Genomic DNA, 24,288 nt, shown 5'->3' with positions numbered 1-24,288 from the left:
GCCCATTTATGTATAACTATTTATTATTTTCATATTGTTTTTGTTTTCTACAAAAGGTTGGCAAACAGTGAACTTTGTCTCCAAGCCAGACCCAAACATATGATATCAAATTTGAAACAGATGATATCATTTGTGTTAAAAATGAGTGAATTTGTTATTCAGTGAATATACCCATTATCAACCGTAGTGCACATTTGTAGATTGCCCTCTTTGTCTACATATAATTTTAAGGATATCTGTTCATTGTCAATGATAAATAAGTTTTTAAAAACAATGCAATTGGAGACATAATTGTAGCATTATAGCCAGGGCACGACAGGCATTGCTGGGCCTTGCCATTAAATTAAATCTGAAATAAACGTGTGTTGAAGAATTGGTAGAGGTAGAAGTGTGGAGATGATCCTTAGGGTGTACGACAATGCTTGTAATATTTTTTTGTTCTTCAGTACTGAAAAAACCTCCACTCTATAGTTAAGGAACCGAGAGACCTTATAACTGTGGACTTTGACTTGGACCCTCTTAGCCAACTATTGCTGGAGCATGGGAGTCAAAGAGAAGGTTACTGGAAATGATTGTGGCAAGGAGGAGCAAAAGCAGTTGTTTCTAAATCCATCTTCGAAAGGCAAATTACATCTGAAAAGATCTCTTTAGACCCATATGACCTTTGGATTTGCAAACACCCCCCACCACCATCACCAGTTGCCATTGGCTAAGAAGAAACAGGAAAGAGAAATATTGAAAGTAATGTAGATTGTATTAGTTTTCCAGAAACTAGAAGTGCATGCAGTTTTTATGAGGTGGAAGCAGAAATATTGAATTAAGAGATTCAAGTAAAAATGTATAAATTTGGTCAAAAAAAAAAAAAAAAAGTCTATTGGGCCTATGAAAAATGTGTAACAGTTGATGTGAAGTATATGCGTCTTTGGAACATTACATGATGAGAGCTGCATTAAACCATGTTAGAGGTATTTGACAAATGACTTCTTCTCTGCTTGTTATAAAAAGAGGAATTGACTTTAAAGCAATTTTTAAAGAAAGGGCAAATTAAATGTTGTAATTGTTTTAAAACCTTCAGGTAGGAATTACAGTTTTTTGGTTATTGCTTAAAATTGCATTGTAATATGGAAAACTGATTGTTGAAGTCTTAATTCTAACAAGTTTTTTAAATATTTTTAAGTGTGATATGTTGCATACACATTTATAATTTAGTATTCCCTTTCTAGTGTAGATTTGAATACATGTAAATGAATGTGCATGTTAATTAGCATGTTCTTTTATTCGCAGTGAGGAATCCATACACTGGTCATAAATATCTTTGTGGAGCTCTACAGTCAAGTATTGTTTTGTTAGAATGGGTTGAACCGATGCAGAAGTTTATGTTAATTAAGGTAAGTCCTGCAACAGCTGGCATTATTAAAATGAAATTACAACATTGTTTTTTTTTTCAACTGTGTAGTTTTAGTTATGTAATACGTGAAAGATAAGAACTAATAAGCCACGTTTTTGTATACTGTTAGCCGTTTGAGAATTCTTTTAGAATCCAAGTGGGATGCTAGTAGATGGAGCTTGACCATGCTCTGGGTGACTACCTTCCCCTAAGTGCTTTCTCTCTTGCCCTAATTTTACCTGTGGGAGGTTTAAGTATCCACCAGTCTTCCATGGATCATGGAGTCATTTATGAGTTTGGCCTACTTCATTGTGCTCACCCTCTGCTGCTACACCCCCGCCTGTGCCGGGGTTCTGTATTACTCATGCTGATTGGGTGTGTACTTCCTTAGCCTTGCTCCCATGACAATCCACTCCATCGGTGCCCGAGTTCAGCCACTTGCTTTGCATGCCTGTATTCACTACTCCAAAGGAGACAGCCATTTTGACATTGTTGAATTGCAGACATATTTTTTGCTCTGTGCGAAGTCATGAATAATATATACACTTGGCAATGAGATGATACACTGAGTTGCCGCTGTGGGACCCTTTTAAAATATTCCTCCCCAAGGACCCTGCTGAAAAAGACCCAGAATGGGGCTACATAGTGCTGTATGCCTGCTCCTGTCCCTCTGTTGGAGCCAGCAATTTTAATGTCAGATAGAATCAAAGTTGTCATTTTGGCTCCACATAAGGCTTCCAATTGCTAAATGTATTCCAAGTGTACGTTGAACAACCACCTTGCAGTTTCTAACGCCATGGGTGACTCTTCACAATTGTGCATCACACGGGTTCCTTGGCATTATAATGGCTTGGCTGAGATTCCCTCCCATTACGAGACTACTCATCACTTTGGGCTCAGTTGCACCTATAAGCTGTCTTATTCCATTAGCTGCCTCATACTGTTGTCAGGCATTAATGTCATCTCTTGGGTATTCTGGTGATCATAGCCACTGTAGTCCGACACGTACATCAGCATACAAAGATCATGCAGATGTTTACCAGTGGTTGACAATTCTGGTGCAGTGTAACCCTGTAGAGGGACACAAACATCCTGTATAAACCATCTTATTCCTTATCTCAGTGCTGACTTAGTCATTTATGTTCTCATTGGTCTTACTTTGTGGCGATTGTGTAACAAGAGTACTCTACATGTGTCTCCTCACTTCTAGCTGGATATCTCTTCTGGATGAAATGGTATTGTCTTTCTTAAAGAGTGATTGGTGTTTGCCTTACTTCACACTCTCCCCTATATGTAAATCTTACTGCTTCTTTTAGACCTGCTTAAATAATCTTACTGATAATGACTTCTAGCCACAGATTCCCTACCTTTTTAATTTTCCTGAGGTGTTAAACTGAATTTGGAAGATTTTTCAACAGTACCTCCATGTGCCAATAGATAGCACCGTGCGGGTCTGCATCAATGCTATTCTGCTCCAGAAATGATGCGCAGAGCTTATATAGGCACCACCCCTGTGCACTGAAAACAATTCCTTTCTTTCTGCTCCCCCAGACACAGATCCTGAGCTCCTTCTTTTATTTCTGAGACTTACCTACATTTTTTTCAAAATTTCTCTGTGTGTAAGTGATGTTAATCCCTAAAACGGCAGGCTTCAATCCCTGTAGGGGCTGTCACATACAAATGTCTGTGAAAGATCCCCATCAAGTGTGCTTTTGATGGTTTGGGTGAAGCCATGACTGCAAGGCGTACAGAAACTGTTCGTCAGTGAACCTGAAGGCCATTTTAGAGTGCGAGGTGAAACTCTACCTCACAAAGCACAAGAAAACTACTTGTCCAGGCTGTTCCAAGTCACGCTCTGTGTTCAAGGTTCGTTTTCGATCCTTCTCCAGATCCCGGAGTCGATGGAGCAGCTCCAGAGGATCAATCTTCATCGTGCTCCAAGTCTTCATGTAAGCATAAAAAACATAAAAAGTCCAAATAGGGCTTTGTTCCCTCTTGCCATTCTCATTCGCCATATCACATGTGGGACCGACTCTATCCCTCGCGATCTTGCCCCTAGAGTCGGCTAACCTCTGAGCCAATTTCCCCAGTTGGTTCCTGCACAATCTTAGTTTGTGGCACCTTCAGCTACATCACGCCAGATTAAAGAGTTCCACACAGACATGCTCCAGCACTTTGGATCCCCACCGCCTCACTCTGGTATGCCTTTCTGTCTCCAAGTAGTCAAGAGGCTTTCTTTCTGGTACACCGCTGGTGGGTTCGCACTCGGTGTCAGATTGGCCCACTGTAGTGTGTTGTTCTTCTTTGCTGGAATGCTCTTGGATGCTGACCTAGGGAGATTCCACGTTCTAGTACGTGCAGTCTCCTTGAGTCAGTTGAGCCTGAGCTTCTCCCCACAACGGACCTGTTCCTTGTACTTCTTTCTTCAATAAACGTGTATCTCCTACCTGCGTCTCCGGTGTGTCATCACTTCAATTTGGCGACGAGAGTGCTGTTGCTCTGCGAACCTTCGTTGGATTGCCCAATTTCGGCTGTCAGACTGCATTTGATTGCACTTCTCATTTTGTATTGCCGATCTGGAGGTGCTAGTGCTTGTGCTGACCTCGACCGCCGTCGTGGGACGTTTCGTCTTGGCTCGATGAAGATTTGTGTTTTTATTTTATTTTTTTTAATTTATTTTTTACCTTTGCGGACACGGCCCGTTGGAGCGGAGCGCACTTCGCGCCTTACAAGCGTCTCCTTGACAACGGACATGCTGAGGAAACTGACGCCGCTTCCGCGAGCGTCTCCTAGGAGACGGAGACGCTAGCTCCTGCGTAAACGGCCTCGAGGAGACGCGGAGCACGGACGCTGCTTCCGCGATCGTCTCCTAGGAGACGGAGACGCCAACACCTACGTGTACGGCTTTGAGCGTCTCTTTGGATACGCAGAGACGTGGAGCGCACTAGCGTGGAAACAGACTCCGTTTCCGCTAGTGTCTCCAAGCCACTGGGACACGTTTCCATTCCGCTTCAGCCATTATTCAATTTAAATTTCACATTTTGTATTCTGGACTATCATAAAGAAGTGACGCTTGTGATTCTTCACATGGGAGTTCCGGACACCATTTGAAAAAAATAAGTAAGAGGAGAACACATTATTTTTTTTTATTTTTACTTACCTTACCTTACCTTGGAAGGTTATATTAATACTTAGCATATATTGTGAACAGGTCCGGGAAGGGGAGGAATAATTTCCAAGTTAATTAGTATTATAAAATAGCACTTCAAGTTACCGTGTATACCTTATTTTGGCCTCTGATAATGGCGCAAGCCAATTTTACCATCGTTCCTCCTCAAGTATTTTGGGCCATGGGTAATTCGCCACCCATCAAGTGGTTGGAGTGGAAGGACTATTTTTTTAATTATTTAGGCGCTATTGATGTAGACAAAGCAAAAACAACAAGTGATGGACGGAATGCTGAACATTGTCAAACATTCACCCCCAGTACAGTGATCTGGGCCTAAATCCATTGTTTTTTTGCTGCCCATGCCATTCCAGTTTGGACCCAGCCATATGCAAATCAGTCTTGACCCTGTTCTCCATGGGAACAGTCCAGCCCGAACTGCTAGGCCAGGTCTTCCCTGGACTGGAAACAAGCATCCTGGGACCGGTTTCGGGGTTTCACCCCTCATCAGCCAGGCTAGCTTGAATCCAGTGGCATGGGATACCCAGACGTGGGTCCCGGGCTCACTTTGCCACTGGATTCAAGCTAGCCTGGCTGATGAGGGGTGAAACCCCGAACCCGGTCCCAGGATGCTTGTTTCCAGTCCAGGGAAGACCTGCCTAGCAGTTCGGGCTGGACTGTTCCCATGGAGAACAGGGTCAAGACTGATTTGCATATGGCTGGGTTCAAACTGGGGTGGCATGGTGAGCAAAATAATGGATGGATTAAACCCAGATCTGTGACTGGGGGTGAATGTTTGATTGGTTCCGCATTCCGTCCATCCAGTTACGCTATCCCACAGCGTTTGTGTTTTGCTTTTGCCGCCCTAAGTGCGCTGGGTATACCCAGACGTGGGTCCCGGGCTCACTGTGCCACTGGATTCAAGCTAGCCTGGCTGATGAGGGGTGAAACCCCGAAACCGGTCCCAGGATGCTTGTTTCTGGTCCAGGGAGAACCTGTCCTAGCAGTTCGGGCTGGACTGTTCCCATGAGGAACAGGGTCAAGACTGATTTGCATATGGCTGGGTTCAAACTGGGGTGGCATGGTGAGCAAAATAATGGATGGATTAAACCCAGATCTGTGACTGGGGGTGAATGTTTGATTGGTTCCGCATTCCGTCCATCCAGTTACGCTATCCCACAGCGTTTGTGTTTTGCTTTTGCCGCCCTAAGTGCGCCGGGTAAACCCAAACATGGGTCCCGGGCTCACTGTGCCACTGGATTCAAGCTAGCCTGGCTAATATGGGGTGAAACCCCGAAACCGGTCCCATGATGCTTGTTTCCGGTCGTGGGAGAACCTGGCCTAGCAGTTCGGGCTGGACTGTTCCCATGAGGAACAGGGTCAAGACTGATTTGCATATGGCTGGGTTCAAACTGGGGTGGAATGGTGAGCAAAATAATGGATGGATTAAACCCAGATCTGTGACTGGGGGTGAATGTTTGATTGGTTCCGCATTCCGTCCATCCAGTTACGCTATCCCACAGCGTTTGTGTTTTGCTATTGATGTAGACAACAAGATGTCTGCAGAGCAGAAAAAAAGGATTCTATTACATTTCTTGGGTCCTATGGGTCTAAAAACATATAACAAGATGTCCAAAAACCCTGTAAGTGGTGATATTTGCGCCTTTAATGCCGCAATGCTAGATCTCGACAAATATTTTGCTCCAAAAGTTTGTGTTGGAATTGTCCGATATAAGTTTTTCCAGAGAAAACAAGAGAAAAGTGAGCTGGTGGATGACTACATTGCGGACTTAAAGAAACTGGCTCTTGACTGTAAATTTGGGGCAATTCATGATGAACTTATTAGAGATCAAGTAGTCATGCATTGTAATAATCTATTCAGGAAAGGCTATGGATAAATGGTGACTCTCCTCTGGACGAAATTTTAGCCATAGTAAGGAAGGCTGAGATTTCTGAAAGATGTTTCTCAGAACTAAAATTTACTGGAAAAAATGAGGATGGCCATTTATAAAGTAACTAATCGCAAAACCGTGAAGGGCTTACAGAGTCAGAGTGGAGAAAATGAAAGAAGCTGCTACAGATGTGATAACAAGGACCACCTGGCACATTCCAAGTCGTGCCCAGCCTTAAAATTGAAATGCAACAAGTGCGGAGACGTGGGCCATTTTGCAAAAGTAAAAAGAAGATAGTCAAATGTATATATGAAGGTGAAAATGTTGTAAAATGTGATATGGAGGAAAATACAATAGAACCCAGAGGAACTGATGAGGATAAGAATTTCATTCTCAATATAACTGAGGTAAACTCCAAGGTAAAACCTATATGTGACATGGAAATTGGAGGAGTACCCATTACAATGTATGCTGACTCGGGCTCACCCTTCACAATCATGAAAGAGGATGTGTGGAACAAGTATTTCGTGGAAAAAATTGGCAAGCAGCTTGCTCCTCCGGACATTCTACCAGAAAGTTACACTGGAGAAAAGATTGATCTGTTAGGTTTTAGATGGTTGGCATTCACATTCAAGAACAGGAACGTCAGAGGAAAACTATATGTGGCTAAAAATGGGCCATCAGTTCTGGGTTGGAAGGATCAAGGGCAGTTGCAAATGATCCTGGATCCAAATAGCAAAGAAAAGGTTTTAATAGTGAATGATAAATGCTCATTGACGTCCAAAATAGAAACAAAATTCCCAAAAGTCTTTATCAAGGGTTTGGGGAAACTTACTGGTTTCGAACACAAAATTATATTAAAGAGGGAGGCCGTACCCAAAATTCATAAGGTCAGAACTGTGCCGATCATGATCAGAGAAGAGTTTCAAAGGAACTGGATAAATTGGTATCAATGAATGTGATAGAGCCAATTGAAAGTTCTGAATGGATTTCGCCTGTAGTAATAGCTCAGCGCAGCAATGGAAAAATCCGTTTATGTGTAGACTTAAGATACTTAAATAACAATATTCTGATTGATCTGTTTCCTCTACCTAAGATTACGGAAATGGTTTCTAGTCTTGAGGGAGCATGCTGGTTTTCTACTATTGACCTTTCATCTGCTTATCACCTGGTTCCCTTATCTAAGGATTCTAAAGGACTAACAGCCTTCATCACACCTTTTGGGTGCTTTCAATACAAGAGGATGCCCTTCGGTCTTGCGTCTGCTGCAGCTGTTTTTCAACGACTAATGCACAAACTTTATGGGAGGTTCAAAGGGGTTATGTGCTTCCAGGATGATATATTAATTCTTGGAAAAGATAAGAGTGTGCATGATGAGCGGTTGGAAGTGTTAGGTGATAATGGGTTAACGGTGGAACTAAGTAAGTGCAAATTTGCGAAAAGGAGTGTGGAGTATTTGGGACATGAGATAAGTGGTGAGGGTGTTAAACCAAAGGCATCCTTGGTGAATGCTATTGTGGGGGCGTCACCTCCTATGACTAAGGATGAGGTAAGCTCATTTTTGGGCATGGCGGAGTTTTGTGCCAAATTTATTCCGAACTTTGCTAGCAAAGTTTATAATTTAAGGTCATTGCTTAAAAAGAACTCTCCATTCACGTGGAGTGAGGCATGCAATCAAGAGTTTGAGAACGTAAAGAGGGATTTAAGCAAGGCAGCATGTTTGGAAAGTTTTGACCCTAGGTTAGATACCTTTGTTACCACGGATGCAAATAATAAAGGGCCTAGGTGCTGTTTTGTCTCAGAAGGATTGCAATGGTAAGGAGAGGATTATAAGATTCGCTTCCAGGTCATTGTCCCCATCTGAAGAGAAGTACTCAGTTATTGAGAAAGAAGCCTTAGCCTGTGCTTGGGCTTTGGAGCACTTCCGAGCGTTTGTGTGGGGCAAGGACATCACTATTCGGTGCGACCACAAACCTTTAATTAAACTACTTACAAGTGAAGGAAGTGTACTAGCTTCGGCTAGGATCTCAAGGCTGTCCATGCGCTTAAAGGATTACACTTATCGTATTATATATGTACCTGGTAAGAGTAATGTAATGGCGGATTGTCTATCCAGATTACCTAATTTGCTGGAAAGGTGTGTTGATGACCCGTGGTATGAGTGGGGTGTTGCTCTCGTACAGGATTCTGGTAGCCCTGCACTTAGTGAAGATAGTTGGAGGAAAGAAATGGAGGAGGACACTAATTTACAGTCTGTTTTGAAATATGTTTTAGAAGGATGGCCTAAGAAGGATCAGCTGTCTGAACAGTGCAGAAGTTTCTGGGAGGTTAGGAACAAACTCTGTTGTGAGGAATGTTATTTGGAGAGGTGATAGAATTATTCCTCCATCTGGGATAAGAGAAGCAATTTTAGAATTATGTCATGATGGCCATTTTGGCATTGTTAGAACTAAATCTGTGGTTAAGGAGTTGTTTTGGTGGCCAGGGGTTGACAATTCAGTGGAAAGATTTGTCAGAACTTGTCATGTGTGTTGTTCTGCTGACAAGAGTTTACGTACCCTAAGACCACCTATGCAGCAAACGTTCGTACCCAGGCAACCATGGGAATATGTCACTATGGATCTCCTAGGGCCGGTGGGTAGCTCTCAAGAGTTTGTGGTAGTTATTATTGATTTGTTTTCTATGTGGCCTGAAATTGGTATTCTGGAGAGAGCAGATACAACCAGTGTGTTGGAGTTTTCGGATAAGGTTTTCCTTGCTGAAGGCATTCCTTCTAAATTATTGAGTGATAATGGTGTACAGTTTGTCGGAAGCTGCTAAGAAGTATTTTAGGAGAGTGGGAATTGAGCACAAAACCACTTCATTGTACAATCCCAGTGGCAATGGTGCAGTAGAAAGATTCAACAGAGTTATTAAGGGTATAATTCAAGGTGCGATGGATGGTGTTGAGGATTGGCACATTGCCATCTTTAAAGCATTGTGGGCATATAGGATTACTGAGAATGCGACAGCAGGACTCAGCCCTTTCATTGTTATGAGGGGAAGAGGCAAACGTAACCCAGCTTGGTTGGTAAAGACTGGTACCAACACTGGTCTATGGAGAAAGTAAGGGACAGTTTGGATAAGTCTCTAGAGAAATCGAAGTCTTATTATGACAAGCTCCACCATGTCAAGTCAGTGGTAATCAACGTAGGTGATTGGGTTAGAGTTAAAAAACCTTATAAGGTAAGGAAAGGTGAGAGCCAGTACTTTAATCCTGAAAGAGTTATGGAGGTTTTGCATAATGCTGTAAAACTGAGTGACGGTAGGGTGTGGAATCTTAAGCGCCTTGTTCTACTTAAAAATGGACAGGAATCCAGCTGTAGCGAAGTCCACATTAACAGTAAGAGGTACGAGAAGGGAAGGGCAGAATGGTTGAAGGATGAGGGTATGATTCACAATGCGTTAAATAGGGATGCTTCTCCACACGTGATAGATGATCATGCCTTGTGTGAGGAGGAGGATGTGATTAGTGGCTCAGGAGCTGACTCTGAGAGTGGTGATTTGAGTGTATCTGATCGGGTGCAGCAGAGTGACTCTGGAGGGGAGGTGGTGTTTCGTGTGAATCGGAGTTTGGACTTCAGGAAGGAAAAAGGAAAGTGACACCTCCCGGTTGGTTAAAGGATTATGTGTTAGGATACATAGCTAACTTTTCCAATTTACATGGGAATTCCATGTTCCATGTTCGTAAGTAATGTTTTTTGAATTTCAATTTTTATTTTTGTTAGTATTATTTTGTTGTGGGAAAAGAGGGGGGATATGTAGTGTGTTCTTCTTCTTTGCTGGAATGCTCTCGGATGCTGACCTAGGGAGATTCCACGTTCTAGTACGTGCAGTCTCCTGAGCCTGAGCTTCTCCCCACAACGGACCTGTTCCTTGTACTTCTTTGTTCAATAAACGTGTATCTCCTACCTGCGTCTCCGGTGCGTCATCACTTCACCCACCAAAGCCCATCTTACCTCCGGCTCCTCTTCTAACCCCACTTCAGCAACATGACTGCCTCAGGCACGTTGAAGCTGATGATGACTTTGCCACCCGAGGAAAGAGTATATGATTGTTCTTTCTGACCCCAAGTCGACTCCAGTCCGACCTTGTTTGAAGTCGGGCCCAAAACCAGTCGAGGCAGGCACTGCCCGCCCCAAACTCACTACCCCCACCCCTCCCAGCTTGATGTTCTGCCCCTTGAGCCTTTGCAACTCTCTGCGTTCCATTGCGGAACCAACTGAGGCAATAATTATGACCCGGGTGATGAGATTGCTCAGTCCCGTCAAGACTGGTACGAAGACTTGCCGGAGGCTAGTGGCCTTAATACCACCCCCTGGACCAGCAACAGAAGAATCTGCTTCCTGCAGCATGGTAATGTGTCCTGCAGCCAAGTTCTTGACCTACAACTTTCTACTGTAGAGGTCAAGTCCAACCTTTTAACCAATGTTTTAACTGAAGTTCTCCAACTTGAGCAGAATCCTCAGAACCTCTCCTGCTCTTCAGTGAGGTGCTGGTGGACACCTTATTAGGTGCTTGGGCCAAACCATCTTCCAGCACGGTGGCCAGTCATAAGATTGCAAGGCGCCATTAATCTGCTCCAGGTGACCCAGCTTTCCTTTCTCATCACCCTTCACTTTGTGATGCAGGCCTCCACAAGGCATTCCAACTCCAGTACATACCCGTTCGCTCGCCTGACAGAGAATCCTTCAGAAAAAGTGTCTTCTCTTATACAAGATTGCCCCTCCATTCCGTTAACATCAGCTTTGAGTTGGGCCACTATTTTCCTGCGTTTTGGGACTCAGTAGCACAAGTCTTCTCTTGTGTGCCTGAAGACCTTCATGCTAAATTGCCTCAGGCGAGTCAAGATGGTTGTGATGCAGTCAAGTTCTGACTGAGATGTCAAACTGCAGATTCCTCACCTTAGAATTTTCCCCATGTGTAAGATTAGATCCAGAAAATCTTGAGCAGTACCTGTTCGCCGGTAGATGGTGTCATTTGGTTCTGTGTCATCCACGTCAGACGTTGCATTGAGGTAGCCAGCCTGAAATGAACATAACTTCAGAAATTCTGCAATTTTGCATGTGTTGGAATTTAGGAACTATGGTTCTGGTGATGCCCACTCCCAACAGGAAGTGGTCATCTAAAGGGTGTAGTGACCTCAACACTAATTAGCCCATTGGCTACTACCCTTGACTGCCCTTAACACCCCCTAAATTGATTATTCAGAGGTCCCCCTGATACCAGATCCTCAGATCTTTGCTGGGCACAAAAGGAGAAGTGGACAAGAAGGCTGCTGAACTTGAAAAACAAGGAGCTCGACTGACTTAACACCAACCTTGCCTGCCTGCTTGCCACAGCCGCCGCACCCATCCCAAGAGGATCAACTGATCTGTTCTGCCGCTGCAGCCTCCAAAAAACTGGGAGAGCTGCCAGTGCTCCGCATATCACCGGGGGAACTCCCTTTGAGTAGAGGGGCTGCTTCCCTGCATCCGCAGGCACCCAAGAAAACCCTGATAGGACCGGAACTGCCACAAACATTAGCACACGACTTTGAAAAGCACCTCTGCATTTGGACCCCTCCCAAAGTGAACTGTTGGTATGGCCTAGGACCTTGCTCCTTCCTCACCACAAGTCCAGAAGACCAGTCCTGTAAGCTGTTGCTGAGTGCCCATATGTAGTGTCTGTTTTTCCCCCCATAGGATAACATTGTGCTCCCGATGCTGAAACGCACATATGCACCCAGACGCCCCAATGCCTCCTGAAGTGACCTGTCAATGTTGCTTTGGACCTTGCCCTGTGCTTACCTCAATTCCAGAAAATTAGTCTTGTAAGTAGTTGCTAAGTACTAGTATGCAGTATGTTTTTCCCCCATAGGATAACATTACTGCTCCAAAAATTGCAATGTCAGCTTTTGAAATCCATAGCAATTCATAACTCAAAAAGTACTCATGTGATTCCAGTGATCTTGGTATCAAAGTGTACATAAAAGTATGTGTTATTTCTTATAAATTGGTGTCAGATTTCTTTATTGAGTGTCTGTCTCACCTGCTGCATGAGTGTGTGCCATATGTGCTTAGCACTACCCTCTGATATGCCTAACTGCTCGACCACAGTACCCAAAAGAAGCATTTGGGATGTCATCTGTGCCTCTGTGATGCCTCTAGGGATTGCTTGGTTTCTTTGCACAGTGTGCCTCATTTTGGTTCACTATATAAAGAGCCAGCTTCCTACAAGAAGGCAGTAGTGCTTTGTGACTGTATAGAGGGATTTCCACGTGGCAGCTTGACAGATGTAAAGGACTGGTACCCTGCACTCTTATGCAGTAGTGACTGCATTCACCTTAGTGGAGTGAGTCTGCCAACCCTCGCACGGGTCGCTTCTTTGCCAGTGTGTAGCAGATTTCTATTCAGAGTACTATCCATCTAATCCCGACCCTGATATGCCTCTAAAAAAAAATTTTTTCCAGAGATTTTCATTTTTGATTTGAATTATTAGAGAAATAATTTAGAGTGAGTAGATATTGCTGATCAGATTCTGGACGATATTTTTAAAAATGACAGATGTGTTGCAGTGATATTTCAGGAACCATGAGACCTATACAGTTCATTTTGTGTCAAAACATAGGTTTTGGGGGTGAAGTGGTCTTTAAGTGACAGAAAATAACTTCTCAGAGCAATCCTTCCGCCATTTTCCAAAATGGCAGCTATAATAGAGTAAGAAGAGACTTATACAGAAATTAAACAAATAATAATGGTTTTTAATCCCTGTATTTAAACACCAAACAATGTTTCTGATCTGAATATGAAAAAATAATGTTTATCACTCCTGTTTTAGACACATTTTCTTAGTTCAATCTATTTGTTTTGGAAATTGCTCGTGGTACATTTGCTGAATGGTGAACATTTGAGAAGAGCTTATTGACAGGGACATCTTTTTGTAGCACAGGTTTTGCATGTATGTGTAAGTTCTGTGGGCTATAAATATTTCGTATGTTTTAGCACCCCATCAGTAACTTCCCAGACAAATTCACACAGATCTTTCTCTATATATGCATGATCCAAAGCATTTACACATTTTCTGATCAAGTAGACCGCTTTTCAAATGTGTCTACGCACAGAATCTAACATCGGTGGAAGGTCAGTTAGTGGGACTGATATCTTGAACTCACTGTACCAAAGATTATCAAATATGTGACACAGTCAGAACTCGTTTTCCACACATGCACAAGTTATTTTTTTATGTCTTTAAAGTCACATTCTTCTTCTATCTCAGCAAATCATTTTAGAAGCTTCACAGACCAAGCAGTTAAAGCTCCAACCTGTGTTCCAATTTTGCTCATAGTGTCATCACCCGTAAGAATATGTGTGTTGATTAGAACACTGGGTATGTCTTGGTCAAGTTTCTTGTACAGAATGTGAAGTGGGATTAAGTGTCTTTTCTCGACTGTTACATCCGTATCCATACGTCTGACAATCCTTGATTTATGGACATTGCAACATATCTAAGTAGCACAGTAATAACATATGTGTCACTTGACAGTACAATGACTCAAATTGAACCATTTCGAACAGCTCACTCAACATGTGGCACATCAGGAAGGACAGCTTCCTCCAGTTTGCTGTTGAACAGTATGTCTAGTACCTTTTGAATATATCTCTGGAGGCACTAACTCTTCATTGGCACACATTCCATTTGCAAGAATTGGAAATTCATTGTTCACTAAAGCATCAGCAATGTTTTGGCGAGCTAACATCTCCAAGTTCATCTCGTTAGATGCTTATGACCAGAATTTTTCAAATTGCACAGGTATAGGTGTCATGTTGTTCCACTTGTAGACATTCGTTTGAGTCTCTCACATTCTTTGACAGATTGTCTTTGACAGTTATCTTGAACTATGTGCAGTTCTTGCAAGGTGCATACTGACTTTGATAATTGTAGAACAGTCTGAACGACTTCTCCGAAGTTTTGCATGTATGGAATCATGACCGTTCGCAATTGTGACATATAGTCTACAACAACAGCAGTTTTCAATAAGGACACCTTTTAGAATTGAAATTCTTCAGGTGAAAGGGTTTTTTTAAGCTCTTGTACGAGTTTGTGCTTCACTGATTTGGTTGCAGCATCTCCAGCAAATAATGCGTTTGTTGGAAGATCATCCTTGATAAATTCACCCATATCTTTTGCTACATCCATCTCTCTATGTGCTTGCGAAAGTTGTTTTTTGTAACCTGGTTTGTAGTGGCTGGTTGGACGAAACTCTTACTATGGCAATTAAAGCGTGGAATTTTAGCTTTAGTGATTGTCAAGCAGCTTTTTTCTCTTTCATTACAAATCTTTCCTGCTTTGGTTCTGCGTATAGTTTCGATTTCGTTCCAGGTCATCTAGTAGACATGTTTTTATATTGTTATCCACATATTGTTTGGTCACAAAGTTGTTTAGTCGCACAGGCTCAATCATTTCATAGGGGTTGCCTTGCTGCTGCATGATTCGAAGAAGGCTGTCAATATGTTTATTAAAACATTCCCCTCTCTTTCCCACAAGTTCTTGGTGACGAACAGTTTAACAATTCTCCATTAACTATGAATTTGTCACCTCTCTGAAAACATTACAAATAGAAAGGACTTCATTGTAAGCTAGCTGCCGTTGAGCAACATATTCACTTTTATGTGTCTGACCAGCAGTGACCTCTGTGATCTCTGGATCATCTGTTCCAGTTTCATATCTGGAGCCACAGCATTGAACCTTCCCTTTTTCACCACATAATGTCTTTGGATGATTTTTCTGTAGATAGATGTTTTTTCCACCTCTAGCTTCTTCACTCTTTACAAATACCAGGACTCGTATCTCGGGTAGTTTGTGCAATCAAATTTGCAAAACACTGTAGTCAGTGACTCCATAGTTGTTTACGTGCAGCTCCCAATCAACTTCCCGATAAGCATGTACCAAGATTTTCACTAGAGCAATCATTTTGTAACAGTTCTCAGCAAAAAACAAGTTCATAGGTCAGAAACTTTCAACATATGATATATGTAAGGAAATGCCTTCCTTGGCATGGTTACCCCCTGACTTTTTAGCCTTTTGTTGATGCCAGTTATAATTGAAAGTGTGCTGAGACCCTGCTAACCAGGCCCCAGCACCAGTGTTCTTTCCCTAAACTGTACATTTGTCCCCACAATAGGCACAGCCCTGGCACAAAGATAAGCCCTTGTAAATGGTACCCCTAGTACCAAGGGCCCTGATACCAGGGACGGTCTCTAAGGGCTGCAGCATGTCTTATGCCACCCTGGGATCCCCTCACTCAGCACATGCACACTGCCTCACAGTTTGTGTGTGCTGGTGGGGAGAAAATTACTAAGTCGACATGGTACACCCCTCAGAGTGCCATGCCGACCTCTCACTGCCTGTGGCATAGGTAAGTCACCCCTCTAGCAGGCCTTACAGCCCTAAGGCAGGGTGTACTATACCAAAGGAGAGGGCATAAGTGCATGAGCACTATGCCCCTACAGTGTCTAAGCAAAACCTTAGACATTGTAAGTGCAGGGTAGCCATAAGAGTATATGGTCTGGGAGTTTGTCAAACACGAACTCCACAGTTCCATAATGGCTACACTGAAATCTGGGATGTTTGGTATCAAACTTCTCAGCACAGTAAATGCACACTGATGCCAGTGTGGAATTTATTGTAAAATGCACCCAGAGGGCATCTTAGAGATGCCCTCTGAATACCAGTCCGACTCCTAGTGCTAGGCTGACCAGTTTCTGCCAGCCTGCCACAACCAGATGAATTTATTGCCACATGGGGAGAGTGCCTTTGTCACTCTGTGGCCAGGAACAACGCCTGTACTGGGTAGAGGTGCTTCTCACCTCCCCCTGCAGGAACTGTAATACCTGGCGGTGTGCCTCAATTGCTCATGCCTTTTAATACAGCACCCTAGGGCATCCCAGCTAGTGGAGATGCCCGCCCCTTCGGCCACTGCCCCCACTTTTGGCGACAAGGCTGGAGGAGATCATGAGGAAAACAAGGAGGAGCCACCCACCAGTCAGGACTGCCCCTAAGGTGCCCTGAGCTGAGGTGACAGGGTGGAGGCACAAAGAGGGTGTAGTCACCCTCCCGGACAGTAGCCATTGGCTACTATCCTCCTGACCTAAACGCACCCCTAAATTTAGTATTTAGGGGCGACCCAGAACCCAGGAAATCAGATTCCTGCAACCTACACAAAGAAGAAGGACTGCTGGCCTGAAAGCCCTGCAGGGACGACGGAGACTACAGCTGACTTGGACCCATCCCTACCGGCCTGTCCCCAGACTCAAAGAACCTGCACAGTGACGCATCCGACAGGGACCAGCAACCTCTGAGGACTCAGAGGACTGTCCTGATCCGAAGGACCAAGAAACTCCTGAGAACGGCGGCACTGTTCACCTACAGCAACATTTTTGCAACTTTGAAACAACTTTTAAAGAACTCACTTTTCCCACCGGAAGCGTGAGACTTCACACTCTGCACCCGATGCCCCTGGCTCGAGCTCCAGAGAACCAACACCGCAGAGAGGACCCCCAGGCGACTGCGACTTCGTGAGTAACCTGAGACGACCCCCCTGCACCCCCACAGCGACGTCTGCAGAGAAGATCCAAAGGCTCCCCCTGACCGTGACTGCCTGGTAATAAAGAACCTGACGCCTTGCCCAAGCACTGCACCCTCAGTCCCCAGGACCAAAAGGAACCAACCTCCAGCGCAGAAGTGACCAGCAGGCAGCCCTCTTCCTAGCCCAGTCAGTGGCTGGCCCAAGAAGCCCCCCTGTGCCCTGCCTGCATCGCCTACGTGTCCCCCGGGTCCCTCCATTGCTTTCAATAGCAAACCCAATGCCAACTTTGCCAACTGCACCCAGCCTCCCCTGTGCCGCTGAGGGTGTGTTTTGTGTGCCTGTTTGTGTCCCGAATCCCCCCCTCCCCAGCCCCTCCACCCGGTGCTCTACAAACCCCCCCCCTGGTTTGCACCCCGAGGATGCAGGTACTTACCTGCTAGCAGACTGGAACCGGAGCACTCCTGTTCTCCGTAGGCGCCTATGTTTTTTGGGTCCTCCTTTGACCTCTGCACCTGACCGGCTCTGTGTTGCTGGTGCAGTGACTTTGGGGTTGCCTTGAACCCCCAACGGTGGGCTGCTTATGCCCAGGAAACTGAACTTGTAAGTGCCTTACTTACCTCAGAAACTTAACCATACTTACCTCCCCCAGGAACTGTTGATTTTTGCACTGTGTCCCCTTTTAAAATAGCTCATTGCCATTGTAACATATAGTGTGTGTACTACTGCTCTAATTCAAAGTTCCTTACTTACCTGTGTGGAGTACCTTGCATTTTATGTATTTACTTCAAATCTTGAATCTTGTGGTTCTAAAATAAATTAAGACAATATATTTTTCTATATAAAAACTATTGGCCTGGAGTTAAGTCTTTGAGTATGTGTTCCTCATTCATTGCCTGTGTGTGTACAACAAATGCTTAAGACTACCCTCTGATAAGCCTACTGCTCGACCACACTACCACAAAATAGAGCATTAGAATTATCAAATTTTGCTACTTTCAACCTCTAAGGGTAACCCTTGGACTCTGTGCACACTATCTCTCACTTTGAGATAAAATATACAGAGCCAACTTCCTACATTGGTGGATCAGTGGTGGGGTCTAAGACTTTGCATTTGCTGAACTACTCAGCCAAATATCTGATCACACAACTAAATTCTAAAAATGTGCATTAGAAACTGATTTTTGCAATTTGAACTATTTTTCTAAATTGTTAAAAGTCCTGCTAGGGATCTGTTAGAATTTCTTTTAGAGTTTAAAAGTTTGCAAAAGCTTGGATTTAAGTTCTAGAAGTAGTTTTTGATTTTTAAAAAGTTATCCCAACTTTTAGAGTGATCATGTCTAGCACAGATGAGATGGTGGTGGAATTCAGCCTCACCCCTTACCTGCATCTAGGGATGTCCGAGATAAGGACTCTCTGTAAGCTAAAAAAGATAAAGACTGGGTCCAACCCTACCAAAGTAAAGCTCCAGGAGCTTTTGGCATAGTTTGCAAGGCACCACCCCTCTGAGGATAATCCTACTGATGGTGAAGTTAGTGAACAGGAGGATGATTTCCCCCCTCCTGTCCTAACCAGGAAGAACAGGGTTTCTCAAACCCTGACTCCACAAATCATAGTCAGAGAGACTGGTTCTTCCACAGGGGAGACCAGTAACTCTGGAAGCATTGAGGGCTGCCTCAATGAAGATGACCTCTTGTTAGCCAGGATGGCAAAAAGATTGGCTTTGGAGAGGCAGCTCCTAGCCGTAGAAAGGGAAAGACATGAGATGGCAGCAACATGAATAGGGTCAGAGAAAATACTGATATCCTTAAAATCCTCAAAGTGATTGTAACAAAATATGAAGATGATGATGATATCACCAAATGGTTCACAGCTTTTTAGAGGGCTTGTGTAACCAGAAAAGTAAACAAATCTCACAGGGAGGCTCTCCTTTGGGAAATGTTCACTGGAAAGTGTAGGGATAGACTCCTCACACTTGGAGTACAGGATTAGGTTCAGGGGGGCTCAGAAATCCTCGAGCCAGACCTGGGTTGATTTTGTTGACTTCTCAGTCAAAACACTAGATGTTTGGATAACTGGCAGTGGTGTAAATTATTATGATGGGCTGTATAACATGTTTACGAAGGAACATCTGTTGAGTAATTGTTTCAATGACAAACTGCATCAACATCTGGTAGACCTAGGTCCAATTTCTCCCCCAGTATTGGGAAAGAAGGCAGACCACTGGGTCAAGACTAGGGTGACCAAGATTTCCACAGGGGGTGACCAAAGGAAAGGGGTCACAAGGCCTCCCCAGGGGAAGAGTGTTGAGACATCTAAGGGAAAAAGTAGAGAGTCTTCTACAGGGCCCCCAAAACCTGCACAGGAGGGTGGGCCCAGAACCTCTTCACAGTCCTCAAATGGGTAAAAACTTTGATCCCAATAAGGCCTGTGTTGAATCTGTACTCGGCATGGAAACCAAACTGGAGACAAGGCCTGTCCCAAGAAAAGTCCCACAACAAATACTACTCCAGTTAGCACTGGAATAGCCATTCTCCAGGTGGGATCAACAGTGTGCCCAGAGAAAATCAGGGTTCACACTGAAGCTACATTAGTCTCTGAGGGTGGGGTGGATTTAGCCACACTTGCTGCCTGGCCGCCTAACATGCAAAAATACAGGCAGCAGCTCCAATCAATGGTACTAGAGTAGAAGCCCTGAGGGATATAGGTGCCAGTGTCACAATGGTGACAAACTGGTTTCCCCAGGACAGTACCTGGCTGGACAGACACCCAGTCACTAATGCTGACAATCAAACTAAAGTCCATCCCATGGCAATGGTAACTTTAGAATTGGGAGGGGTCACTGGCCTGAAACAGGTGGTAGTCTCTTCTGCAATTCCAGTAGAATGTCTGCTAGGGAATGATCTGGAGTCCTCAGCATGGGCTGAGGTAGAGCTCAAGACCCATGCAGCCATGCTGGGTATCCCTGAACTGGTGTGTGTCAAGACAAGGGCACAGAGCAGGGCTCAGGGTGAAAAAGAAGTGTTGGAGTCTGGAATAATGGCCCAACCTTCCAAGAGAAAAGGAAAGAAGACTGGGGAACCAGCTTCAACACAGCAAAAGAAACAGAACCTCTCTTCCCAGGAAGATGTTCTATCCCCTGAGGGAACTGAGTCCTTGGAGATGGCGCATTACCAGGTTGAGCACTTGGGCCCAGGGGGGACCCTCAAGGGAACAGCTGTGTAAGTGGCAACAAACGTGTCCCCCTCTTGAAGGCCTAAGACAGCAAGCAGCTGAGCAAGAAAAAGGAAATGTCAGTGGAACCCTCAGGGTCTATTGGGAAGATGGGCTCCTTTACACAGAGGCAAGAGATCCAAAACCTGGTGCCACTAGGAGAGTGGTAGTGTCTCAGGAGTTTAGGGAGTTCATTCTGACCTTAGCCCATGACATTCCCCTTGCTGGGCATTTGGGACAAACCAAGACATGGGAGAGATTGGGCAACCATTTCTTCTGGCCCAATATGTCCCAGAAGGTAAAGGAGTTTTGCACCTTCTGTGTCACCTGTCAAGCCAGTGGTAAGGCAGGTGGCCATCCAAAGGCCCCCCTCTTTCCACTTCCAGTGGTGGGGGTCCCCTTTGAGAGAGTGGGAGTGGACATAGTGGGTCCAGTGGAACCTCCCACAGTATCAGCGAACCAGTATATCCTACTAGTAGTGGATCATGCTACTAGGTACCCTGAAGCAATTCCCCTTAGGTCCACTACTGCCCCTGCAGTAGCCAAAGCACTCATGGTGGGATTCCCTAAGGAGGTTGATTCTGACAGGTACCAACTTCATGTCAGCTCACCTAAAGCACATGTGAAATGAGTGTGGGGTAACTTATAAATTCACCACACCAATACCATCCACAAAACAAATGGTCTTGTGGAGAGATTTAACAAGACATTGAAGGGCATGATCATAGGGGCTCCCTGAAAAACTCAAAAGGAGATGGGATGTCCTCTTGCCATGTCTGCATTTCGCCTACAGAGAGGTGCCACAGAAGGGAGTAGGGTTTTCCCCATTTGAGCTTCTGTTTGGCCATCGTGTTAGGGGACCATTGGCACTTGTAAAAGAAGGCTGGGAGAGACCTCTCCATGATCCTCAACAAGATGTGGTGTACTATGTACTAGGCCTACGTTCAAGGGTGGCAGAGTACATGGAAAAGGCAAGCAAAAACTTTGAGGACAGCCAACAACTCCAGAAGTTGTGGTATGACCAAAAGGCTGCTACTTTCTTTGCCGACCGGGACGGACATGGCTGATCCCTTATGTTATGGGTAATAATAGGTTGGACATTTAATTCCAATAATATGGAAAGACAATCAATTTAAAGACCATGCAAATATAAGCCCTGAAGAAGTCCTTTTGTGTAGGACGAAACGCTTTGGCTGATTGTTCGTTTGTTCAAGAAAAAGCAAAAATAAAAAATGAAGATTTTTAAAAGACAACTTTGTGTTACTGGACTTTACTGGCTTTGCGCAGTGGTGCACTATCCATATCTTTTTGCATGTAGTCCTTTCAGGATTGCCCCTGTGGTGGTAGGTGCTGTGATTTGTGCACAGGTATAGCCATAGATATTGGGCGACAATATAGTTCACAGAGTTTTAATATTTATTGTAGTCCAAGACAGGTGCATTTGTAAGGTTTAACCCGCCACCAGTTCAGTAGCAGTTCAAAAGGCTGCTATGGTTGAGTTTCAGCCAGGGCAGAAAGTCTGGGTTCTGGAGCCTGTGGCTCCCTAGGCACTTCAGGACAGATGGAGTGGCCCTTACCCAGTTCTTGAGAAAAAGAGTCAGGTCAACTACCTGGTGGACCTAGGCACTAGCAGGACCCCCAAGAGGGTGATCCATGTGAACCGCCTCAAACTCTTTCATAAAATGGCAGATGTAAACATGTTAATGGTTACAGATGAGGACCAGGAAGCAGAGAGTGAACCTCTCCTTGAACTCCTCTACTGACCCTAATGATGGCTCAGTAGATACATTCAGACACCCTCTCTGGCCAACAGCAGGCTGACTGCAGGCAAGTCCTCCAGCAGTTTCCTGAGCTCCTTTCTTTGACCCCTGGTCAGACACACCTGTGTACCCATGATGTGGACACAGGAGACAGTATGCCTGTCAAGAATAAAATATTCAGACAGTCTGACCAAGTCAAGGAAAGCATCAAAGTGGAAGTCCACAAGATGCTGGAGTTGGGAGTGATTGAGCACTCTGGCAGTCCCTGGACAAGCCCAATGGTCTTGGTCCCCAAACCTCACACAAAAGATGGTAAGAGAGAGATGAGGTTTTGTGTTGACTACAGAGGGCTCAACTCTGTCACCAAGACAGATGCTCACCCCATTCCAAGGGCAGATGAGATCATAGATAAATTAGGTGCTGCCAAATAATTAAGTTCCTTTGACTTGACAGCAGGGTACTGGCAAATAAAAATGGCACCTGGAGCAAAGGAGAAAACAGAATTCTCCACACCTGATGGGCACTACCAGTTTACTATGATGCCCTTTGACTTAAAGAATGCCACTGCCACCTTCCAAAGGTTGGTGAAGCAAGTCCTTGCTGGCTTGGAGTCCTTTAGTGCAGCTTATCTTGATGATATTGCTGTCTTTAGCTCCAACTGGCAGGATCACCTGGTCCACCTGAAGAAGGTTTTGAAGGCCCTGCAAGCAGCAGGCCTCTCTATCAAGACATCTAAATGTCAGATAGGGCAGGGTACTGTGGTTTACTTGGGATACCTTGTAGGTGGAGGCCAAGTTCAGCCACTCCAACCCAAGATCCAGACTATTCTGGACTGGATAGTTCCAAAAACCCAGACTCAAGTCACAGCATTCCTTGGCTTGACTGGGTACTATAGGAGGTTTGTGAAGGGATATGGATCAATAGTGACACCCCTCACAGAACTGACCTCCAAGAAAATGCCCAAGAAAGTGAACTGGACCGTGGACTGTCAAAAGGCCTTTGACACCCTGAAGCAAGCTGTGTGTACAGCACCACTTTTGAAAGCTCCAGATTATTCTAAGCAGTTCATTGTGCAAACAGATGCCTGTGGAGCATGGTATAGGAGCGGTCCTGTCCCAGACAAATGAGGATGCCCTTGACCAGTCTGTTGCTTTTATTAGCAGAAGGTTATCCCCCAGGGAGCAGCGTTGGAGTGCCGTTGAGAGGGAGGCCTTTGCTGTGGTTTGGTCCCTGAAGAACTTGAGACCATAACATTTTGGTACTCACTTCGTAGTTCAAACTGACCACATACCTCTCAGATGGCTGATGCAAATGAAAGGAGAAAACCCTAAACTGTTGAGGTGGTCCATATCCCTGCAGGGGATGGACTTTGTAGTGGAACACAGACCTGGGACTGCCCATGCCAATGCTGATGGCCTTTCCAGGTTCTTCCACTTAGAAAATGAAGACTCCCTTGGGAAAGGTTAGTCTTTTCCTCTTTCGTTTGGGGGGGGATTGTGTGGTAGGAAATGCTTCCTTGGCATGGTTACCCCCTGACTTTTTGCCTTTTGTTGATGCCAGTTATGATTGAAAGTGTGCTGGGACCCTGCTAACCAGGCCCCAGCACCAGTTTTCTTTCCCTAAACTGTACCTTTGTTCCCACAATTGGCACAGCCCTGGCACACAGATAAGCTCCTTGCCTTGATGCCAGGGAAGGTCTCTAAGGGCTGCAGCATGTCTTATGCCACCCTGGGGACCCCTCACTCAGTACATGTACACTGCCCCTCAGCTTGTGTGTGCTGGTGGGGAGAAAATGACTGTTGACATGGCACTCCCCTCAGTGCCATGCCCACCTCTCACTGCCTGTGGCAAAGGTAAGTCACCCCTCTAGCAGGCCTAACAGATCTAAGGCAAGGTGCACTATACCATAGGTGAGGGTACATGTGCAAGAGCACTATGCCCCTACAGTGTCTAAGCTGTCTGGTCTGGTCTGTAATGGTCTGGAAGTTTGTTAAACACAAACTCCACAGTTCCATAATGGCTACACTGAAATCTGGGAAGGTTGATATCAAACTTCTCAGCACAATAAATGCACACTGATGCCAGTGTGGAACTTATTGTAAAATGCACCCAGAGTGCATCTTAGAGATGCCCCTGAATACCAGTCTGTCTCCTGGGGTGGAGCTAGCCTGCCGGCAAGATGACCATCACCTCGTGTGGCTCTGCCGGACTTAGGGCCGGACTTAGGGCATTCAACGTGTATTTCTCCTGACGTGGCGGTGCTGGGG

At 44.8% G+C, this 24,288-nt stretch overlaps 1 protein-coding gene across 5 annotated transcripts in view; it reads left to right on the top strand.

The window, feature by feature from the left end:
- MAP4K3 (mitogen-activated protein kinase kinase kinase kinase 3) overlaps positions 1–24,288 on the top strand; it is a 960,603-nt gene that overhangs the window by 705,813 nt on the left and 230,502 nt on the right. For all 5 annotated transcript variants that reach the window (XM_069235044.1, XM_069235047.1, XM_069235048.1 and 2 more), the window contains one exon: positions 1,285–1,388. In XM_069235044.1, coding sequence (XP_069091145.1) covers positions 1,285–1,388 — 104 coding nt within the window. The remainder of the gene's footprint in view (positions 1–1,284; positions 1,389–24,288) is intronic.

Source organism: Pleurodeles waltl, chromosome 5, assembly GCF_031143425.1.
Source record: "Pleurodeles waltl isolate 20211129_DDA chromosome 5, aPleWal1.hap1.20221129, whole genome shotgun sequence".
NCBI classification, from domain to species: domain Eukaryota; kingdom Metazoa; phylum Chordata; class Amphibia; order Caudata; family Salamandridae; genus Pleurodeles; species Pleurodeles waltl.
Note: the sequence above shows the minus strand (reverse complement) of the source record. Positions and strands in the feature narration are given on the sequence as shown.